Source organism: Mesocricetus auratus, unplaced genomic scaffold, assembly GCF_017639785.1.
Source record: "Mesocricetus auratus isolate SY011 unplaced genomic scaffold, BCM_Maur_2.0 Super-Scaffold_6731, whole genome shotgun sequence".
In the NCBI taxonomy this organism is placed as follows: Eukaryota; Metazoa; Chordata; class Mammalia; order Rodentia; family Cricetidae; genus Mesocricetus; species Mesocricetus auratus.
The window spans coordinates 14994292-15016180 of record NW_024429185.1 but is presented as its reverse complement, the minus strand read 5'-3'; the positions used below and the strand labels follow the sequence as shown (position 1 = coordinate 15016180).

General features: G+C 40.1%; 1 protein-coding gene across 1 annotated transcript in view; it reads right to left on the bottom strand.

Annotated features, from left to right (window-relative positions):
- Galntl6 (polypeptide N-acetylgalactosaminyltransferase like 6) overlaps positions 1–21889 on the bottom strand; it is a 1054334-nt gene that overhangs the window by 73444 nt on the left and 959001 nt on the right. The window contains exon 8 of the mRNA XM_005075157.4: positions 1830–1937. Coding sequence (XP_005075214.2) covers positions 1830–1937 — 108 coding nt within the window. The remainder of the gene's footprint in view (positions 1–1829; positions 1938–21889) is intronic.

Genomic DNA, 21889 nt, shown 5'->3' with positions numbered 1-21889 from the left:
ATGGACTCCTTTCATTTGAATGAATATTCACTTTTTCCTGGATGTTTTATGTGCCAGCCCTAGTTTCCCCACATTTGACAGGTTTTGACAAAGTGCCTCATTTCTCTCCCAAAATATATGAGCTGTTTTATTTTTTTTGCAAGCAACCTCTTTTTGGATCAACATTACTTTCCTCACTCATCTTTTGCACCATGAGCTGGCCACGGGCACCATCCACCCATCAATGAATGAGTGACAGAAAGTAGACAAACGACAAGACACCATTCATTATCTTTAGGATTTTTGCCCTACAATGATATCCACATGGCTGATTTGTAATGTGTGCTTGAATTTGTTTACTCTTTAACCTTCCTGTGAATTTGTGTTGCTTCCTCATTCATATGCATTAAGTCCTTTGACTAAATTAGAGTGTGTTTCTTTATCCAAAATGTAGCACTTTCATCCGTTTATGATTTCATGACTGTTTCTCCCCAAACACTGTTTTTAAACACGTATTTAGTGCAGCGCATTATTAATAGCTTACTCTGATGATTTCCTGTTAAGGAATGTGCAATGTAATTTCATTCCAGAATGTCTCACTACTTTTAAAAGGACCTTGGGTGTGGGTAGAGAAAAAACATGAACACTTTTGACAGCCTTACAAAGCAAGGGAGGAGGAACGGGAGCCTGAAGGGATTTACTAAGGATGATAATTTTATTAAAGTTCATTAAAATGTCTTAAGTTTTATTAACAACTTGAACCTATGTTTTGTCCTTGAGGAGGCTAATTAATTAAACTCTTCAATAAGTTAACTGAGTGTTCTCTAAGCTATACTTTAGATGATGGCATAATGTAAAATAAGAGACCCAAAGCTCTGCCTTTGTGAGACTGATATGTGAATGAATCCTAGTAAAGTAGTTCATAATAATAATAACCATTATTATGCTTTACAAAACGTGGTAATTTCAGTTTGAATTGTATATTGAATTGTGTAGAAAATACTCAAGTGGACTTGCTTTGCATTTTAGTAAAGAAATTACAGCAAATAACTCAAAGTTAGATCCCTAGGGGATCATAGCACCAATACATCTGGAATACACCAGGCTCTTAGATTTGTAGCACATATGTAATGTGAGGAGAACATTCGCAACCTAGAAGAAAGTAACATGGAGGACAGAGACATCGTTAGGGCTGTCTGGAGAAGGTTTGTGATTTTTATATCTTCCCAAACAGGCATGGAAACTTCTAAAAGGCAGATGATAAACGTGTCCTTGCATTTGATCTGCAAGGAAAATTTCATTCTAAACAAAACGAAACAAAAATGAAACAAAACTAGACTTGGTTAATTATGGGAAATTTGAGGATGGTCTAAATCTATATCTAGTGTTAACTCTTGTTCTAAAGGAGGAGAAACTTGAGTTTGAGCATCTGCTTCCCCATCTCTTTTACTCCTGACTTTATGTGACTAATTATGCTCCACGTTGGGGGAGGACTGGTTCCACACTACTACTGTTGGTCATTCATGTGTTCATGAGCAAGTCATCTCTCTAGGCTCTTGAAACCTGCAGTAGATTACACTGGAGACAAGCACGTAGCCTGGACTGGTGGCTGACCCAACTGATACTTAAAACCGCTAACAAGGATTAGCAGAAGGTAACGGTTAATATTAAATATAACGCATGTGAAGGTGCTGTGGTACATGGAAAAAATCCATCCCAGTTACTATTTATGTAAGCAATGGAGGTAAAGCAGAGAAACAGGAACCATTGACAGCCGTGATTTGGTTGAGTAACCGCCTACAGGAATTAGGCCCGGTGTGCCCAGACTCTTCTGATGCCCAGTTACTCACTCTTGCCAGGATGGTCCCAGATGGAACTTTGTAAGGGACATACTTCCTGTAGATATGACCGACTCTAGAACATGGAACGTCAAACATTTCTCCTCCACACATCCAAACCTAAAAGGAGAAAATAAAACAAAAGGTAAGGATAAATTTCACCAAAAATGAATTAATATAATTAAAGAAACATTTACAAAATCTCTTTTTTAAGAGAATACTTTATTTTTAAACTGTGTGTGTGTGTGTGTGTGTGTGTGTGTGTGTGTGTGTGTGTGTACATGAGTATCTGTGGAGACCTGAAGATTCTGTTAGCCTTTTCTGGTTTGTTTGTCTTTATTTTATCTTACTTTATTTTTTCTTAGATGTGATGCCTGTATTGGTTTTTTTTTTGGTTGTTGTTGTTAAAGATTTATTTATTTGCATGTATGCCTACAATCCAAAAGAGGGCACCAGATCTCATTATGGATAGTTGTGAGCCACCACGTATTTGTTGGGAATTGAACTCAGGACCTCTGAGTCTTCCCTCTAGCCTGCAGCAACTGTTGTTAAACACAGAGCCATCTCACCAGCCTCCTACAGTTCTCCTAAGGTCTCAGCTGAATAGTTTCTGTTGCAGGTGGCTAACCAAGAGAAAAAATTAAAATCTAGATTCACAAATGCATAGAACAACAACAAAAACCCTTAGTTCCCTAAAAACTATCTTTATAGATGGTGTCTTGGCATTTGTTTCATCCTGGAAGATTCTCATCAAAATTATTACATTGAACCAGAATTTAATGCTTAGATACCTTTTTTAATAGATACTTGCTTTGATGATTTTATCAAATCATTTAAAAATATATTACTAGGATTTAAAAATTGAATTTATAAAGGTGGAATTTTCAAAACATTGAAGTCTGTGATGCAATACAAACCTATCCGTGCTGCATGTTGAATCTGGATTCCGATACTTGCAGTAGGGTTAATTTTAAAATTAGTGTTGCATTCTCATTCCCACTCACTATCAGTCTTTTCTTAGGCACACATGACTGGTGCATGATGTGAATTCAGGAAATACATGTACTTAGATTTTATACTTCACTTAACTGGTTGTATTGTACTTCACCATGACAAGTCATGTGAACAGATACATAGTCACGGACTAACCTAACATAGTATGCTATAAAATAATTTAGCTCCCAATACATAAATATCGGCTTCACAAAGGTATACTTTCACCAATTTTCTCTGCAAGACAAAAATTAAAGATTAGAGATAATCTCATGGTTTATGTTATTTGCTAACATGACTGGAGGAGAATCTATAACTGCTAATTTGCTAAGCCAACATCTAACTGCAATATATAAACATGTGTCTCCATGCTCACATATAACTGTAGTTTTCACCACTCATCAAGGAAACTTCTCTTTGCAACAGACAGAGAGACTATTATAGAAATCCACAACCAATTACTATACAGAGTTGTGAAGCTCAGTCTCAATGGATAGATCTACAAAACACTCACACACCTAAGGCTCAGGGAACATTGCAGAAGAGGAGGTAGAAATATTGTAAGAGCCAGAGAATCAGGGATACTGCTTCGAGATTATTTTTCCTAGTAACACCAGAAGCTATACCTGTAATGTCTTACTGCCATGTCCTCCCAAACATGAGCTGAACAAGGAGAACACCAACCAACACTCCAAACAGCCTAGGGAAAAATCCCAGGAGGCCTCAATCCCATACAAAGATCTTTAAGAAAGTGAGTAGTGACTTGGACTGAGTCATCTGAAATATGTGTGGTGGTATAAGGCTGGCAGGGGCAGTTAAAGTTCTAAACACTAGTCACAGTATCTGGAAAAATCTGAAGAGGCTAGAGTGTAAAATTAAACATAAAGGTGTAAATATAATGTGCTACTCCAGGATATAAGAAAGAAAACAAAAACAAACAATAATGACAATGACATAGACAAAAACAACCAGCCTACTGACGCATCAGAAAAACTCTTCTAGGACAGGAGAAGTCAAGATCTGTGGCACTAGTAGAGTACAGAGAGTTTAGGGCTCAAGCTGGGCTCTTTGTGCAGGACTGAGACGTTTTTGCTGATTCCTGGGGAAATGACTTTTGAAGAGAATTGTCTTCAAAGGGAAGGGGATTCTCATGAGAGAGGATGGAAGGAACAGAAGCTATGTGGCTAGAATCCAGAGAAGACTTGTCATGTATTTGAAGAGATGGAATAGTTGTTTTTATAGAACTTTGGAAATGTTACCAGAGTTGAGCTTTGAGAGACAGATTACAAGCCAGCTGAAGGAAGGAATTCCCAATTATATGGATAAAAATGAATTGGGCTTCTTGCTTCACTAGATATACTGAAAACTGTAGGAAGTAAGATGTTGGATACAAGCATATAACTCATTTAGCAGTTGATGTAGCTGATATTTAAAGTCAATATTGATGGAAATTAGCATTTGAGATTGCTTATTGTTCCTTTTTAGTGGATTATTTTGCTTGGTGCTCACAACTGCATGTCAGACTTTATTGTTTTCTTAGTTACAGTGGCTGGAAAATGGCAGTCTAGAAATGTCTAGGGTTTGTTCTAAACCACATAAGTAGGGCTGAGGATGGATCTCAGTTGGAAGTGTTCCCAAGGAAGCTTAAAGCAATGGACTCAACACCCAGCACTATATAAAGCAGGTGTGGTGGTACAGGCTATAATCTCAGAACTTAAGAGGTAGCGGTAGGAGGGTCAGAATTTCCTGGAACACATGTGAGCCTGTCTCAAAAAGGACATTTTAAATCTAGTAGTCTAGTATGGCATCCACATCCTTAATCAATATTCCATTACAGAGTTAGCAAACTGCCCAGGCTTGAGAATTAATAATGTTGCCTTTTCAGGACATATGGTCTCTTTTGGAGCTATGCAACTTTGCTAATGAATAGGCATGGCTGTATTTCAATAAAATGTTGTTTATAGAAACAGGCACAGGTCCATGGTTTGCTGCCCATTCTTCTACAAAGCACAAAGCATTCCACACAGGGAAATCCAGTTAGTCTAAATTGACCTATGTGGGAGATCATAATTTCCCAAATGAGACACCGTAATATCATTCACTCCATATGGTCATTTGCCTGTGACTCAGTATTCTCTCACTGAAATGTGAATCTAGGTCCTTTCTCCTTGAATTTGAGTCAGCTTTTAAGTCAGGGACTATGGCAGAAATGACTGAGGCTGTGTCAGGAATGCCCTCATAGCATCTGCCGGTCTAGTTAGTGCGTTGTTTTTGTTATTCTGAGGTGCCACACCAGAAATCTGATTGCCTGATGCCACCATATCATAAAGAAGTGGAGGCCACATGAGGGTCACCAGCCTCAGCTGAGGTTTTCACTAATGGCCTGCATCAGGTGACAGACACATGAACAAGAAACCTTCAAATGACTACAGCCTATGTTGCTCAGTCAACTCTCATGGAGCAGAAGCAAGATAAGTCTGTTGTGCCTGTTTTCAGTTTTGACCACATAGAGTCCATTAGCTGAATTTCTGAGTACATTGCTGTGCAGAAATACATACCTTTAATTCATGAAAAAGGCAAATTGACTACCCAAATTTATGGATCATCCCTCAACTGACAGTGCTAAGACTCGCCATTTTCCATAATTATTTCTTTCTAGGCACACTGCCAGGTTAAAATTCCTGTGTATTTGGGTGGGGGTACATGAATATTTCTTTCTGGTGAAAGTTAGTGAAGGTGGTATGTATCATTCTTGATAAAAATGCATTTCCTGTGGGGGCTGAGGAGGTGGTTCAGTTGGTAAATTGCTTGCCACCCTATACAAGGATGGGGACTTGAATCTAATCCCATAGAATCCCTGTAAAACTTCCAGGGACATATCTCTAATCTCAGTGCTCGGGAGGTATAAATGAGAGAATCTATGAATAGTAAGTCTAGACAAATCAGGCTCAGGGAGATACTTCATCTCAAAAAGAATGTGAAGTAACAGAGGAAGATACATAATGCTGATCTCTGGAATATATATATATATATATATATATATATATATATATATATACACCTCACTTCACACATGGACACATATGTAATAAGCATATTCATGAATGCACACAGGCAAATAAATTACAAGTGAATTTCCTCCCATATCTTCAGAGGACAAAGATGAAAATTTGGAACAACAGATGTCAGTGGCATCATTAAAGGACAGGAAATGGGTTCCAGAAAACCTGGATGGAGCCTCACATCATTCTGCAAACCTGAACAGAAATCATGACAGGAGTGATGGAGACAACTTAAGGATGTTAAGCTATCAACATTTGGGCCTGGTTGCAGCAGCTGATATCCCTATTATAGTTTTTTTTCTCAGACTCTTCAGACATCGTTAATGACATGTATTGGTTTGAAATGTAAGTATTTGAGAGGTTGCTTCATTCATTCTTTTTGCATTCTAAGGAAGGGGAAGCAGAAAGTAACCAGACAACAGGACCTGGAGATGGATGAAGGGTTAAGAATGTTAGCTAGCCTTGTGTACAGTCAAATGTCAGTTCTGATTAGTCAAAGCTAAGCAAGGGTCAAGATAAAGATGCTTTCTTCCCATCAGACCACCTGCTGCTAGGAGACAGTCATTTTTCGGCACAGGCTTTTGCCTTCCCATAATGTTTACCGTTAGTTTGTAGAAGCGGCGACTCTTTCCTGAAACACTAAGTAAGGGACGGTGGCAAATGAGGTCAAACCGTGAGAGTACGGTCTGGAGCAATGTCATCCATTTTTCTGGCCTTAATTTCTGTTTTGGTTCAGATGATCATAACATTTAAAAGGCGATACAGTGGACTAAATGGTGCTCACAGTGCGGCCCTGACACCGCATGAGCTTCCACAATAGAAAGCTACATTAATCATCATAGTGTGTTGCTCTAACTGAGATCCTCTGCCTCTGGCCCCCAATTCACATGCTGCAACCCCCACCTTCCTGTGTAATGGTATTTAAGAGGTGGGGCTGCTGGGAGAGAATTAAAGGTGAAGGGGCCCGTGGATGAGATTAGCGTCTTCACATAATAAAAGAGTCCCAGAAAGTCTCCTGTCCTCTTCTGTTGCTATGAAAGGATAAGTCGGTTATCACATGGGACCCAGCAAATAGGCATGCCAGCACCCTGACCTCAGATGCCTGCATTCAGTAGATGGTCAGAAATAAAGTGTGTGGTTCAAAAGCCCCTCAGTTAAGTACACTTTGTTGTAGCTGCCCAAACAAACTAAAGCTCGTTCCTTTTAAAGATATGAGCAATCTTAACAGACACATAGAAATGAAAACACTTAAAAACTAATGCCTCATTTTTTGTTGCTGTTGTTGTGTGTGACTAATCATCAGAGACATTAACTCAAAACAATCAGTGTTTTTCTCATTTTTTTGGGTATGGTTGTAAGTCTCTGTGAGGTCAGTGGGGCTCTCTACTGAGGGTCCCACAAGACAGGTCTAGGTGTCTATTGGGCTGAGCTTTCAGCAGGCGTCTCTATGGCTGAATCTGTTTCCAAACTCATTTAGAATGCTGAGAGAAGTCGCTTGTAGGACCCACACTCCCGTTTTTCTTGCTGTCTACTGACCAGCAGCTGCTCTCAGTACCAGGAGCTATTTTGGTTCTCCACCCAGGGACAGTCCATCTCAGTGCAGGTGACCCTCACTAGTCAGGCACGGCCAGTGTGGCTGAAGGGTTTAATAACTGCATTTGCCAAATATCGTTTGCCTTGCTCTGTAAGATGTTACACATTATTTTGGCACAGATAACATGTAATATTTATATGACAAGTTAACATATGTGATTAAACAAGGCAAGAGAGTCAAATGAATTAGCATTCATGTCTTCTCCCAATAAATCACACTCAGCTCTTTAAAAATCTTCCCTTCAGAAGTTGGTCAACTCTACTACGAAGTCAAAATCAGGAAACTTTTGTCTGGATTTTTTCAAATGCCGAATTCAATGGTAAAAAAGCAGTGGGATCTTGGGATTTATTTTTCTGTATTATTATCACTTTGATTTTTTAAAACCAAAAATATGATATGACAAAACAAACATGCATTCTTTATAACCTGTCATTGTTTTCCTATTGCTTCCAGGGTAGCAGCACAACTGTTTGTTGACTTGTCTCAAATGACGTCTTTCCTCTTCCTGGCCAGGGCTACATTTAACTCCTCACAGAGCTTTGCTGCGCAAAGGGAACTCTGCCCTTTTCCCTTCTCTGCTTTCCCCACTGTTTCCATAGTTCTTATTTGTTTTCTAGGTTTCAGCTTACACGTCATAACCAAGACCCTACATTTGAGTAAGACTCCCTGTTTTACATTCTCATTTTGTCCTTCTCTTAATCCATTGTATCCTTCCTCCTTTCTCCAAGGATTTTGTTCTCTACAATCAACAACAGTCTAAAAATATCAAAATATTCAATGGAGAGAAAGAGAGAGAGAGATCATTCACACCTTTCATGTGAATATATTGCTATAATTATTTTGTTATTGCTGCACATGTTGTACTATGCTTAATTTATAAACTAGATCTTATCATAGATATATCTGCATAAGAGAATATAAGATGGATGTGGGGATCTATATTGTCTGTAGTTTCCTGGATTCCATTCTTGGGGTGTAAGTGTGGTGGTTTGAAGGAGAGTGGCCCCCGAAGGGAGTGGCATTGTTAGGAGGTGTGGCTTTGTTGGAGTAGGTGTGGCCTTGTTGGAGGAAGTGTGTCACTGTAGGGGTGGGCTTTGAGGTCTCCTTTCCTCAATCTATGCTCAGTGTGATCCTGCCCTTCCTCTGCAGCTGTCAACTGAATTGTTTACTTGCTCATTCATTAATTCATTTGTTTATTTGGCTTTTTTAGACGCTATGTATCCCTTGCTGATCTGAAAAAAAAATCACTATGTAGACCAGGCTGGCAGAGATCTGCCTTCCCTTAGTTGGGGCTGAAGGGGAGCATCACCATGCCTAGCTTGAATTATATTTTTAGAAGACATTTCCCGGTGCTGGATGTGATGACATTTTAGTACCTAATTCTTGGAGAAATGTTTGACACAAAGTAACGCATCTTCTCTCAACACAGTAACTATTTTAGAGAAACATTATTTTACCCATGAATGAACACAGAAAAATTCTTTAAAAAAGTCCGTTTCAAATTGAATGGATAATGGAATGTTTGTACTATTTTTAAAGTTGTTTTTCAATATCAGTCACAAACTGGAATTTATACCTGGAAACATTAACTGGAATGAAATCATACAATTATGCTAGTTCCACGGAATAGGAACTTATTCCAGTAAGAAATTGTCAAGATGAGGAGATATTATCCCCGAGATGTGCAGAAGAGTCACGTGCTTCAAGGAAACAGTGATGTAAATCTTTAGGCCTTTGAGTCCAAGTCTGACCTTCCTTTTTGCCTGGCCCTCTTCTCTTACCCCTTCACTCAAGTTATTTTGCCATCTTTTCTCCCCCCCCCACGCGTCAGGCTTTTCACTGCCTTAGGGACTGCTCTGGCTTTCTGCCTGGAATTATTTCCTTTTAGAATTCTCCCTAGAAAACTGCTTTGTTTCCTCCAGGTAGCTCCAAATTCTTCTACCCCCAACGCCTCGTCCTGCTGCGTTCTTGGCCCAGCCTTTTCTGTTTCTGTTGTTAAAGTACTGACCACCTTCTAAGTCAGCACACACCTCACTCACATACGGTGTGCCCTTTCTGCCTGTCTGTCTACAAAAGGCAAGAATTATTCTGTCTTTTGTGGAGTAGGTATCCTGAACACCTAGAACAATATGTTGCACATAATTCACAGGCTGTATTGTTGAATGCATGAATGAATGAAAAGATGAAGAAGCATGGGTTTATTAATACAAATTAAAGATAATTCCAGACAGCTGACTTGCTGGATGATAACCTGGTGAGTAGCCCTTATTTTAAGATACTAGTTCTGGTGTGACGGAAGACACAGTTCAACTTAAGTTATTTTGAGCTTCTTTTCAGGCAGACATGATTACAAAAGAGATACAGTGTAGGTTAATAGTGTAGAAAGGATACATAAGTGAACAAATCTGGGGTCCAGAAAACAACGTTCTAATTTTAAGATGTGACTTGGGCAGACTAGGATTGAAAAGCTGCTTGAGACTATGACCTCATCATCTATATAGAAAGCAAAATGTGAATTGTCAAACAGAAAGACTTTGGTAGGTACACAAGGAAAGGTTCATTTCTTTCAGGTATAAGAAAAACTGCTTTTTTGGGGGGTAGGGGTTAGAGAGATGGCTCGGAGGTTAAAAGCAGAGACTGTTCTTTTAGAGGTCCTGAGCTCAATTCCCAGCAACCACATGGTGGCTCATAGCCATCTGTAATGAGATCTGGTGCCCTCTTCTGTCGTGCAGGCATACATGTAGGCAGAATATTGTATACATAATAAATAAATAAATCTAAAAAAAAAACAAACAGAAAACAAAAACTACTTTTTGGTCTGAGTTGGTCTATAGGGGGCATGGAAAGTCAGTCATGTTTTTCTTGTTCTCACAAACTTGAAATTTAAGGTTATTCTTTGAGATAGAAAACACCTTATTTTGAAAATTTTATTTTTTAAATTATAAAATCTATTATTTTAAATCCCCCCCCCGTGTGTGTGTGTGTGTGTGTGTGGTGTGTTTGTGTGCTCATGTGTGTGCACATATGTGTGGTTATATCTTGTAGTGGCATGTTGCCCTGTCAGTGAACTTGTAGGAGTGACCACATCCTTTGGGCGTAGTTTCAGGTGCAGATGTGACCCTTTTAAGGCACAGGAGCTCCAGGGGCACTCTCTCTTTGGTCATGGAGAGCATCAGAAGGGCAGAGACTGTATCTTCTGCAGCAGGGAGGCTGCAGCGATTACTTACTCTTAAATGTGTAAGTTCTTACCCAGTAAAACACCTACTTATGACTTACCTTGGGTCTGGTGTACTCATTTAAACCCCTCCTTCAATATCTGTATGTGGGTATATGCACAGGAGTTTGGGTGTCCACAGAGGCCAGCGATGGCCAATGCCCCAATAGCTGGAGTTATAGAAGGTTGTGAGCCACCTAATGTGGGGGATGAGACTTGAACACAAGTCCTCTGGAAGAACAGTATGTGTTTTTAACTACTGAGCCATCTCCATAGCCCCTTATTTGTTATTTGGTTATGTGGCACACATGTTCGTCTGTGTAAGGGTATGCACATGTAACTACAATTGACAAAGGGTGCCAGAAGAGAGAATTGGATTTCCTGGAGCTGTAATTACTGGCTGTTGTGAGCTACCCCATGTGGGCTCTGCTTCTTCAACTTGGGTCCTCTGCAGGGTCGGTATAACTTTTAGTCTACAAGCCATCTTTCTAGCCCGTTTCATAACATTTTCTGACTACAAATTTCAGTTTGTTGATCAGAAAATAACAAAAGTAGAGAAGGAAAATGCCACCAGTGAAGATATAGTGGCTTTTATGCCCAGGAGAAAATTCTATAGTTTCTTGACTTTTCTGCTTAGGATTTCTTGGCTAAAGTAAGAAGCACTCTGCTGTGAAAGAGCATTGAGATGCCCTATGCGAACTAACCTGCACGTATGCATATCTAGATGTCTGACTGGTATCCCAGTGGTGGGAGGAAAGTTGTTTGCTGAATAGGTTGTTTGCTTATAGAAACAGTATTCATGTATATGGTAACATGAAATAGTTATGAATGTGGGGATGAGATTCAAAAATGAAAATATAAGTTGGTTTATTCAAAATAGTAAGTTGTAGATGGGACCAATGGATGCACACATCTCAAGAGTTATTTGGGTCAAATATTATTAGGAAAGTAGTTTATCCAGATGGAAGCAGATGAAGAAATCCACAGCTAACCATTGGCAGGACTTCGGGAGTACAATGGAAGTGAGGGAGGAGCGATAATATGAACAAAGGAGTCAAGACCATGAAGGGGAAACCCACAGATTTAGCTGACCTGAGCTAGTGAGAGATCACTGACTCTGGTTTGACAAATGGGGAACCTGCATAGGTTCCCTTATATAGGTGACAATGATGCAGCTGGGACAATATATGAGGCCGTTGGTAGTGGGTCCAAGATCTAACACTATGCACAAACTGACTTAGAGGAGCCCATTCTATATGGAGAGATACCTTGCTCAGCCTAGACAAGAGGTGTGGGGGTGGAGAGGTGCCTTGGTTCTGCCTCAATGAGATAATAGAACAGACTTAGTAGACTTCCTAGGGGAGGTCTTACCCTCTCCAAGAAGCAGATGAGAGGTACGTGTGGGGAAGTAGAGGAAGCAGGAGGAGAGGAGGAAGGTGGAACTAATGCAAAAATACATTAATTAAAAAAAGGAATAGAAGGTAGTTTTTTTTTTTTTTTTTGGTTTTACGAGATAGGGTTTCTCTGTTTTGGAGGCTGTCGGTCCAGCCTGGCCTGAACTCACAGAGATCCACCTGCCTCTGCCTCTCGAGTGCTGGGATTAAAGGCGTGCACCACCAACACCCGGCAAAAGGAAGTAGTTTATCGTCTCCCTTAATCCATTATTCTACAGCTTACAAGGTACATTAATGGTAAAGCATTTATGTTTCCCCCATATTTTCCATGTGCTTCTGCCTTTTGTGTCTGTTATTTAAATTTTCTAGATTCGCCATCTGCTAAAAATATGCAAAGTGCTTTCATTTTTTTTATATAGTTGGTTTTCTCTGTTAAATACAATTTCTTTCAGGGAAATATCCAAATGCGGTTTTCCTTTGCCCCTCAGCTGGGCTGTCAATCAATTCTGTTGAAGGGGGCCATTTGAAGGTCAGAACGCAGGACCACATGAGGTGACAAGGATACTTGATGGCATCAGTGAGAAGGTCAGAGCATAGGACCACGTGAGGTGCCAATGGGTGAGACGGTCAGGACACAGGACCACATGTAGCTCCATGCATGTGTGTAGTGTATAGAAATAGGGATTGTCTTTACACTGTCAAAGTTTGGAGAGGGGGCAGGGAGTTTGCTTAAGGTACGTTGGCTTGGTGTCATAAAGATTGCTGACTTCAATGAAGAGAACATAATACGTACCTCGAAAGCTCATGTTTATATATGCCATTGAGGGTCATGGTAGTGTTGCCACTGGCAGGTGTGTGAAAGGAGTTGGGAATTGTGGAAGGAGTTTTAACTTTCTCTTTCTATTTTTTTTATTACTTCCCTGTATAAGTACTTCTTGAACTCAGGAGTAAGCTGGCTTGCTTTATGTAGATTTGAATAGAAGAATTAAAGTGATCAGGTTGTATTTCTTTTCTTTTTGTCTGTCTGGTTGGGGGAAAAAAAGAGCAAGAAATTTGGGGGAAAATCTCTTTAAGACATTTTTCAAACTGACCTCACCACAGGTGCAAAATGCCATATAAATTGCTATTTCTGCACACTTTATGGCTATCTATAGAAGGCGAAATAAAATTAAACAGGGAATTAGGAAAATGCTGTCAGACATAAAAGCATTAACAACTAGAAGAACTTCATGCTTGCCGCAAGGCTTATCTCTAATAGGCATAAAATTTAGCTTGAAAATGCGGTGGTACACCTGAGGTACCTTTTGTTGGGTAATTGAAATGAATCTCAGACTGGCTTTTGAGACATTAGGCAGCTGTTTCTGTTTATCTTTGAGTTTCGGAATGAGTATAGAGTCATTTTAATATTTTCTTTGGAACATCAATTCCAGGCATGTCGAATTAAAATGGATATTTTTATGTCACCTAGTCTAAATATTGTTGAGGAAAAAGCCCCACAGGAACAACTCTAGGTATTTTTTTGTGTGTCTTGAGGTATATGTGGGACTATAAAAAGGCTTCTGTCACATTTTAGACACAAAATACAACTAGACTTTGAAGTACTCTGTGGGCTCAGAAGTAAAGAGCAGTATCTAATCTAGTTGTCCCATAAAAGCAATGAGAAGGTACATAAAATGTTGTAGAATCACCTCTGCATAAAAAGGAGTTCTAATGAGCACATTTTATAAGGCTAAATTTATTTCTACCACAATCGTTTGTACAAAGCATCATCATGGCAGATTATGGGCACTGTCTTCAGGGAAGAAGGGTCTATTTCCAGAAAGGCAAATAAATTATTCTAGGACTCTGAACAGGCTTTGGGTGATTTCCTGTTTTCAAGGAGCTTTGGAGAAATGTGGGGAACCGTGTGAGGACAGGGACCTAGGCAACCATTCTCTCTGTGATACAAGCGTGCTGTTAGTTCATAGTTTCTCTATCAAGTCTGTGCAATGTGCCACACAGAACACGTATTTCAGACAGTGCGGTAGTGACAGGGGCCCCCTCGGATTTGGAGCTGGATGAGTAAGTAGCCAAGGAAAATGAGCCACCCTGTGCTCCTGACCTGTGGAGGCATTGAGGAGAATACGGGCTTTCTTTTCTCAAGGGTTTCCTGGCAGACCAAAGTCTCCTAAATAGCTTTAGAGTTCAGGCCAGATGGGGATCTCGGATCTCTATCTGGTCCAGACTTTCAGTTTAAATGACATTGGGGTCTGTGTACACACTTGTTAATTTATCAGTGCAGATTCAGATGTATTTTTAAAAGCCCTCCTGGCCATTCCATATAAAGGCTATTGGTCTGGAACGGTACAAATGGGCAGAGGGCAGTGTGCAACACAGCCCCTTCCACCTTCTACCTCAGAGCAGATGCAAATATACAAAAAGCATCTCGCAATTGAATAATGTTGTTCTCTATTTAGGGGCTTCTGCTATGGCACTAGTTGATTTCCTTTCATCACTTAACTATTGTAAAAAAACAATCTTGTTTATTTGTTCACTAATTTTTTTATTTCAAATTTATTTATGTATTTTCCTTCCTGGTGGGAGTCTTCCCTTCCTTCTCTCCTCCTGGTCCCTCTCCCATTCCCTCTCTGTCCTCCACACCCTAATTCACTCCCCCGTTTCTGTTTAGGAAAGGGCAGATCTTCCATGAGTATCAACAAGACGTGGCATGCCAAGTAGCAGTAAGACTAAGCACTTCCTCCTTCATTAAAGCTATACAAGGCGATCCAGTATGAGAAATAGGGCCCCAAAAATGTGTAAAAGGACAGAGACAGCCCCTGTTTCTACCCTTAGGAGTCCCCAAAGAGGATAAAGCTAACCAACTGTCACATATATGTAGAGGGCCTAGGTCAGTCCCATGCAGGTTCTCTGGTTGTCAGTTCAGTCTCTATGATCCCCTATGAGCCCTGCTTAGTTGATTCTGTGGGTTTTCTTATGATGTCCTTGAATACTCTGGCTCCTACATTCCTTTCTCTTCTTCTTCAGGATTCTCTAAACTTTGCTCTGGGTCCTCATCTGTCTCCATCAGTTGCTAGATGACGCCTCTCTGATGACAATTGGTCCAAGCACCAATCTAGTCATAGGAGATGGCTAGTTCAGGTTACATATATGCTATTTCTAGGAGTGTAACCTGGGGTCTTCCTGGTAGATTCCTGGCAGGTTCCCTTGACCTGACTCTGAAATGCCCTCACTTTCCAGTAGTCTCTTTTAGTACTCTCCCCGTCCCGCCCCAACCTGATTGCTTATGTTCCCTTCTCCACCCTCCCTCTGGCCGCTCATGACACCTCCTCTATTTCCCCCTCCCAGGGAGATCTGGGTATCTCCTTATGGACCTTTCTTGTTACCTAGTCTCTCTGGGTCTGTGGAGTGTAGCCTTTGCTTTGCAGCTAATATCCACTTATGAATGAGTACATACCATGCTTGTCTTTCTGGGTCTGGGCTACCTCCCTCAGAATGATTTTTTTTTCTAGTTCTGTCCATTTGCCTTCAAATTTCCTGGTGTCTTTGGTTTCTGAGTAACATTCCATTGTATTAATTATTTTAATCTGTTTTTCCTAGAGAGGGATCTCTTCATTCTTGCTGCCTGAATTACTCTCAGCATCCTTAAGACTGCTGGCTTTCAGTAATATCTACTGGGTTTAGGGATATGTTTATGAATATATCCACCTTGACACTAGGTACATCTTTGTAATCTTATATGCATTATATGTATAATTGCTGGTATGCTGTGTTGTATGTTATATGTATATATGTACATAATATTTGCAATATAAATAATATTTATCTTCCTATTTTTGCACATATGTTCTCTACTATTTAGATTTTTCCAGTAGGTTTTATTGTTCCATATTAGTAAGATAATATTGTCTCATTATTTTTATTTCACATTCTTTTTAAAGGCTATACTTCAGATTATAATCTAGGTAGATGAAAGAACAATTTCTATCCTAGAGTAACAGATATTTAACATTTCTAGGGTAGTTAGTACAAAGCAACAACTATAATGGACACCACCACTGCCACCACAGCAAGAAGAAACCATTGAGTGCAAGCATGGTGGTTCAGGCCAGTACAGAGTAAGACCTAGTTTTAAGTGCCAAAACCTCCATGTGATTTTGTGTTCATTAATGGTTTAGAAAAAAATTTCTAAATAAACAGTGAAAGCTGGAACTGTGTTTTTGGAGAAGTTTAGATCTCTGATGGTTTTCTCATATCTTCATAGTCTTGGTCAGTGTGGCATGAAGAATCCTAAAATGGTCTTCAAATTACTGTTCTGTGAGAAAAGACCTTGGTATAATCTCCCTTTGGGTGTGTGATGATGTGGACACCGGAGTGATGTTTATTATAAAGTACAAGGGGCTGTCAGACCCCTGAGTTAGTCAGTAGGGAAATTATCCTATTGAGTGGGGGGGGGTCTGATCCTCACAAATAAGCCAAGACTTGGTTCTTTAAGAAAGAAGAGTCGGGAAGATTTTGAAGTATGAGGGAAATTTCTCTTGTGGCCTGGAAACAGTAAGCTGGGTGGTGGGACAGGCTGCGTGTAGCCTGAAGGAGCCGAGTGTGGCTTCGAGATCTTAGAATGTTCTCACTCTCAGAATCAACTAGATTCTGTCAGAATCCTGAGGTAACTTTTCAGATTTTCTCTATGTAGCTTCCAAATAAGGACAGAGTTGGTGGGAAGTTTGGCTGTTGGATCCTTAGCAGGAAAATTTGATAAAGTGCACTTGGACTTTTGTTGAAAATCATTCATCTTGCTTATATCAATTTGATTTGCATAGAATAAGGTATTATCTTACAGTCATTAACATTTTCTTAAAATTGCTTTTCCTCTATTATCATTTGCTGAATTTGTGTTTTGTGTTTCTACGGTCAATTACTACACCCAATTATTTTATTCATTTCTACATTGACTTCTCCTACTAATTACTTACTTTTGTCTCTTGCATTATTAGCTCTTGCTTTTTGAAATTATTAACTTCTTTCCGTGATTATTCATCTCTGTCCTGATTTTATTTGGCTTATTTAATTCTTAACTTGATTTGGGTGTTTACTTCCTGGCTTTTATTCTTTCTTTTCATGGAGACATAAACACTTCAGAGTTGTGACTTTTTTCTGAAGGCTGCATTTGCTGTGTCTCCTATGCTCTGAGATAAGACTTTTTAAATTCAGTGTTTTTCCCAAGACCTTTGTGATTTTGCTATTAATTTTGAAATTTCCTTGTTTTTAATCTAATTTTATTCCCTTTTCTTTTTTACCTCACTCCTTCTATGCCTAGATGTTTGCAGAATACCCAGTTTCTTTTTTTGTGTCTTCTAATGACCTTCCTATCTGCAGCAGCAGGTTTTATTTCTCTGTTCCATTGTATTGTAGCTGCCAGTGTTTCTTCTGGTATTATTTTGACATCTTACTTAAGTTCCTAAGTGTCAGCATTTCATCATTACTGACAAAGTCAGGTGCTTCATGAACCTTCTTGAAAAGTTGCACCTTAGAGCAAAATCATTTTTCTTCCTCTGGTTTGTTCTTTCCTCCTTCCCCTCCCCTCCTTTCCCCTCCATCTTCTCCTCCCCTCCCCCAGCTTGTTTCTCTGCCTTTTTATAGCATTATAAAATATCTCCTTTTTAGATACATTATATATTTATTTATTTTTGAGACAGGATTTCACTACATAGCCCTGGATGACTTTGTACTCACAGAGATCTGCCTGTCTTTGCCTCCCAAGTTCTGGCATTAAAGACACTGGCCATCATACTTGGTTATCTATTTGTTTTGAAACTGGGATCTCACAATGTTGCTCAGGCTGCCTCACAATTCTCCCATCTCAGGTTAGGCTTCTTTCTTCTCTCTCTCTCTCTCTCTCTCTCTCTCTCTCTCTCTCTCTCTCTCTCTCTCTCTCTCTCTCTCTCTCTCTCTCTCTCTCCCTTTCTCTGGCCAAACTAGGGTCAATCGGAAAAAGGCCCCTCAACTGAGAAAATGCCTCCATCAGGTTCCCTCTGAGTAAGGCTGTGGAGGAATTTTCCTGATTGCCAATTGATAGAGAAGGGCTTGGCTCCCAGTGACACCTGGGAGATCCAGAGTAGTATAAGGAAACAAATTGAGCAAGCCAGAAGGAACAAATCCTCCGTGGTTTGTTTCGCTTCCTGCCTCCGAGTTCCTGCCTTGGTTTCCCTCAGTAAGGACTGTTATCTGGGAGTGTAAGGTGAAATAAACCCTTCCCTCTCCAAGCTGCCTTTGGTCATGGTGTTTTATTATGGCAGTTGAGAGCAAGCTGAGAAGCAGGTGTCACCTTGTCACTAGTGGTAGAATGTAAGTACTGGAGGATGAGGATGGGGAAGAGTGCTGTGAAATGCTGTCTTCTGCATATAACATGACGATTGCATCCAGGAACCACAGCAGGTGTGGTCACTCGCACAAGATCAAGCTAGGTGGCATTCCAGCACGAATGGGGGACATTACGCTACCAAGGAGTTGTTATTGGAAGTTGATAGCTGTTGGGAGATGGAGAACAATTCTCAGGGGGTGTGGTTGCTGGTGGGTTGCCCACACTCCAGTGGATGGCCCCATACCCTTGCACATATGGGCAACACTAATTGAACTTTTTTTTTTTTAAAGAAGAGGACATGAAACTGAGGGGAGGCTATTTTTAGGGGTATCTGGGTGTGTGGAGGGAGGAAATAGGCTAAGATCATATTTTAATGTGTACATGTATGAAATTCTCAAAGAATAAGTTAAAAAAACCTGTTATTCATCTTTGAAGTTGTGGGTTCTTCCTACCCATCACTGTTGTTGTAGGGTTTCTATGAGAACAATGCTAGTTCATAGCAATTTTATGCCGCACCTTTCACAGAAGTGAGTTATATTAGCTGTTATTTCTCTATCTCCAATAGGGACTGGCTTCTCAGGGCTGTTAACAATATCAAACATTGTTCTTCAATCCTGCCTCACCAGTAACCTGCAAATTGGATGTCTGTCTCTCAGAACTGCTCCGCACCCCTCACTGTGCCCAACTCAGTCTGGAGAAGCACACACCAAGAGCTGTCATCATTTTCAGCAAACAATCTCTGGCTTACCTCAGATGTGCCCAAACTTTGGAGAACTGAGAACTGCTGACTCCAAGTGAGACTTGAAGCTGTGGCTGTTTTGTTGCCCACATGCCCACATCTTACCAGCACTGAATTTACCATTCCCATGACATCACGTGTTTACCTTTCTATGCATGTGATTGAGGGTTTTGTTAAGGACAAAGCTGCAGTGAGCACTCTTTCACAGTCACTTCCTCAGCCGTGTCAACCCCAAACGAACACTCAGAGACACTATATTAATTATGAAAATGTTGGCCAGTGACTAGTGTTTCTTATTGGCTAGCTCTGTTTTAATTATTAACCCATTTCTATTAATCTAGGTATTTCCACGTGGCCTTATCTTACCAGTGTATGCCAGACCTGCAACTCCTTTGCCTGCTGCTTGATGACGGCTCAGCGTCTCTGTAAAGAAGAGAGCGATTTCCTGTTTGTCCCTGCTTATATCCTGATTCTGCCCAGCTACATCACTTCCTGTCTCGCCAATCAGCCAATCAGTGTTTTATTCATTAACCAATAAGAGAAACATATACACAGAAGAACATTCCCCATCACAAAGTCAGGAGGTTTTTTTTTTTCTCCTCATTGTTTATTTTGAGTGACCTTTAAGAGGTGACTATTCCTTTACATCTTAACACTGTAAAGCCACTGTAAATCTATAACATTTAATTATTAAGTTAGAAACATACTTAATAGGTATTTGTTGGCTTGTATGCTATGAAGGGAAACTATATGTAGTTATTTTTGATGATGGTTTTGGCTCTACAGTTCATATTAAGTATAAACGAATGAAATGTGTTCTTGTGAAGTTCTTTGATGAAATTGAGTGCTGGCACATCTAACTTGACCAGTTGTCCTAAGTGATGCTTGCTCCCTTGTTGCACTAAATAACTGAGTGTTGCAATGAGTATAGGCACCTCCTTTCCTACTGAGGTTAGACAGGCAACCCAGTAGGAAGAAAGGGTCCCAAATGCAGGTAACAGGGCCAGAGACAGACCCTGCTCTCATAGTTAGGGATTCCACAAGAAAACCAAGCTACACATCAGTAACATATGTGCAGAGGGCCTAGGTCAGTCCCATGAAAGTTCTGTGGTTGGCAATTCATTCTCTGTAAGCCCCTTTGAGCCCACGTTAGTTGATTCTTTTTTTTTTTTTTGTGGTGTCCTTGGCATTTGGGCCAGGCAACAATCTGTGAGTATATACAGACTGATATTCATGGAAGGCCAGAAAAGGAGGAGAAATGGATGGGGGATTGGTGGGGGATTGGGGTTGATGGGAGGGACTGAGAGGAGAGGAGGGAGGGGAAAATGCAATTGGGCTTATAAAAACTTAATTAATTAATAAAAATAAGTAAAAAAAGAATGTCTGACATATAAGTAAATGATACATGGGCACTGTTCAAATAAACAATTAAAACTATTATTAAAAATAATCAATTTTATGGGCTCAGGATTAGTCTTATTAAATATACTTAATCTTCATTGAATAACCATTAAGTTTTAAAATAATAAGAGTTCTATGTTACATTAAATCATCAAAAGAAAGGCCAAATCTCATATTTAACAAATATCATGTGGGAAGACACTGTATTTTTTCTTAAAAATGACCGCAAGCCTTTTTTTTTCTTAAAAAAAAAAAACAAACCAAAAACCTTTTCAGCTAAGAGAAAGTAGGTTAATGATTTTATGAACAAACCCAATTTTGAATCCTTGTTTGATATTAACTAGATAATGACTTGTCTTAACAATTATGAAGTAGAGGGTTTTCTTTTTCTCTTTTTAAATCTTGCACTGCTGTTGAATGGGATAAGAAATTAAATCCAATGACCTTTAAGTGCTAACTCATTACTTCTTCTTGTTAAGGGACCAAATAGCAGTTATCATCACCACAGGAATAAAAGAATGGTTAAACATTTTGGAGCACAGGTTGTTGAATAAAGGGATTTCATAAGCTGTGGGGGGGCATGCAGAATAAATGGATACTGATGGATATTGTCTTTTAAAACCTCAGCTGTGTCTTAGTCACTATTTGTGGCAGGAATTTACCTGAAGTATTTATATGCATATATGTAACATGTTTTCCACCTATTTGGTTCTTTTTATAAAAATCCCAGGAGCATTTTGTCTCTCTACCATACAAAAGCAGAAACCATGATTTTACAGGACCCACATGCTCACTTAGGGGTTGATCCTCTCATGGTTCCTTTAGGAAATACTACAGGACAGTGAGCTGGGAGAGAGAGGGGGCAGCCACAAAGCAGGAGGAGGACCAGGTGAGGGGAGAATGCACCTCTCAAATGGACACGCCCACAGGCGCATCCCTGGAGGACCCTGGTTAAACATGTGGACCTCCTCCTGCACCACGACACTCACCTGCCTTTGTCTCCCCATCGTTTCTAGTGACAACTACATGCTGAGTACCTGGAATCTTGCCTAGTGGGAGTGAGGAGCTCAACAAAAGCTCTAAACCTCTGAGCCACCTCCAGCCCCATTCAACAAAAGCTGGTCGCCCCACTGACTAAGCTGCTGCCTTCGCTCCCTAGCAACTGGCTAAGCGGGTATGATTTAAAAGACAGCTGGATGGTTCTGAGCATCGTGGGGGTCCAGCCTCGGGAAAAGATGTGAACGCTGAGCGCAATGCAGGTAGATCACTTCTTATCCACAGAAAACTCCCAGAAGTCACACTGTCTGGCTTCTACAT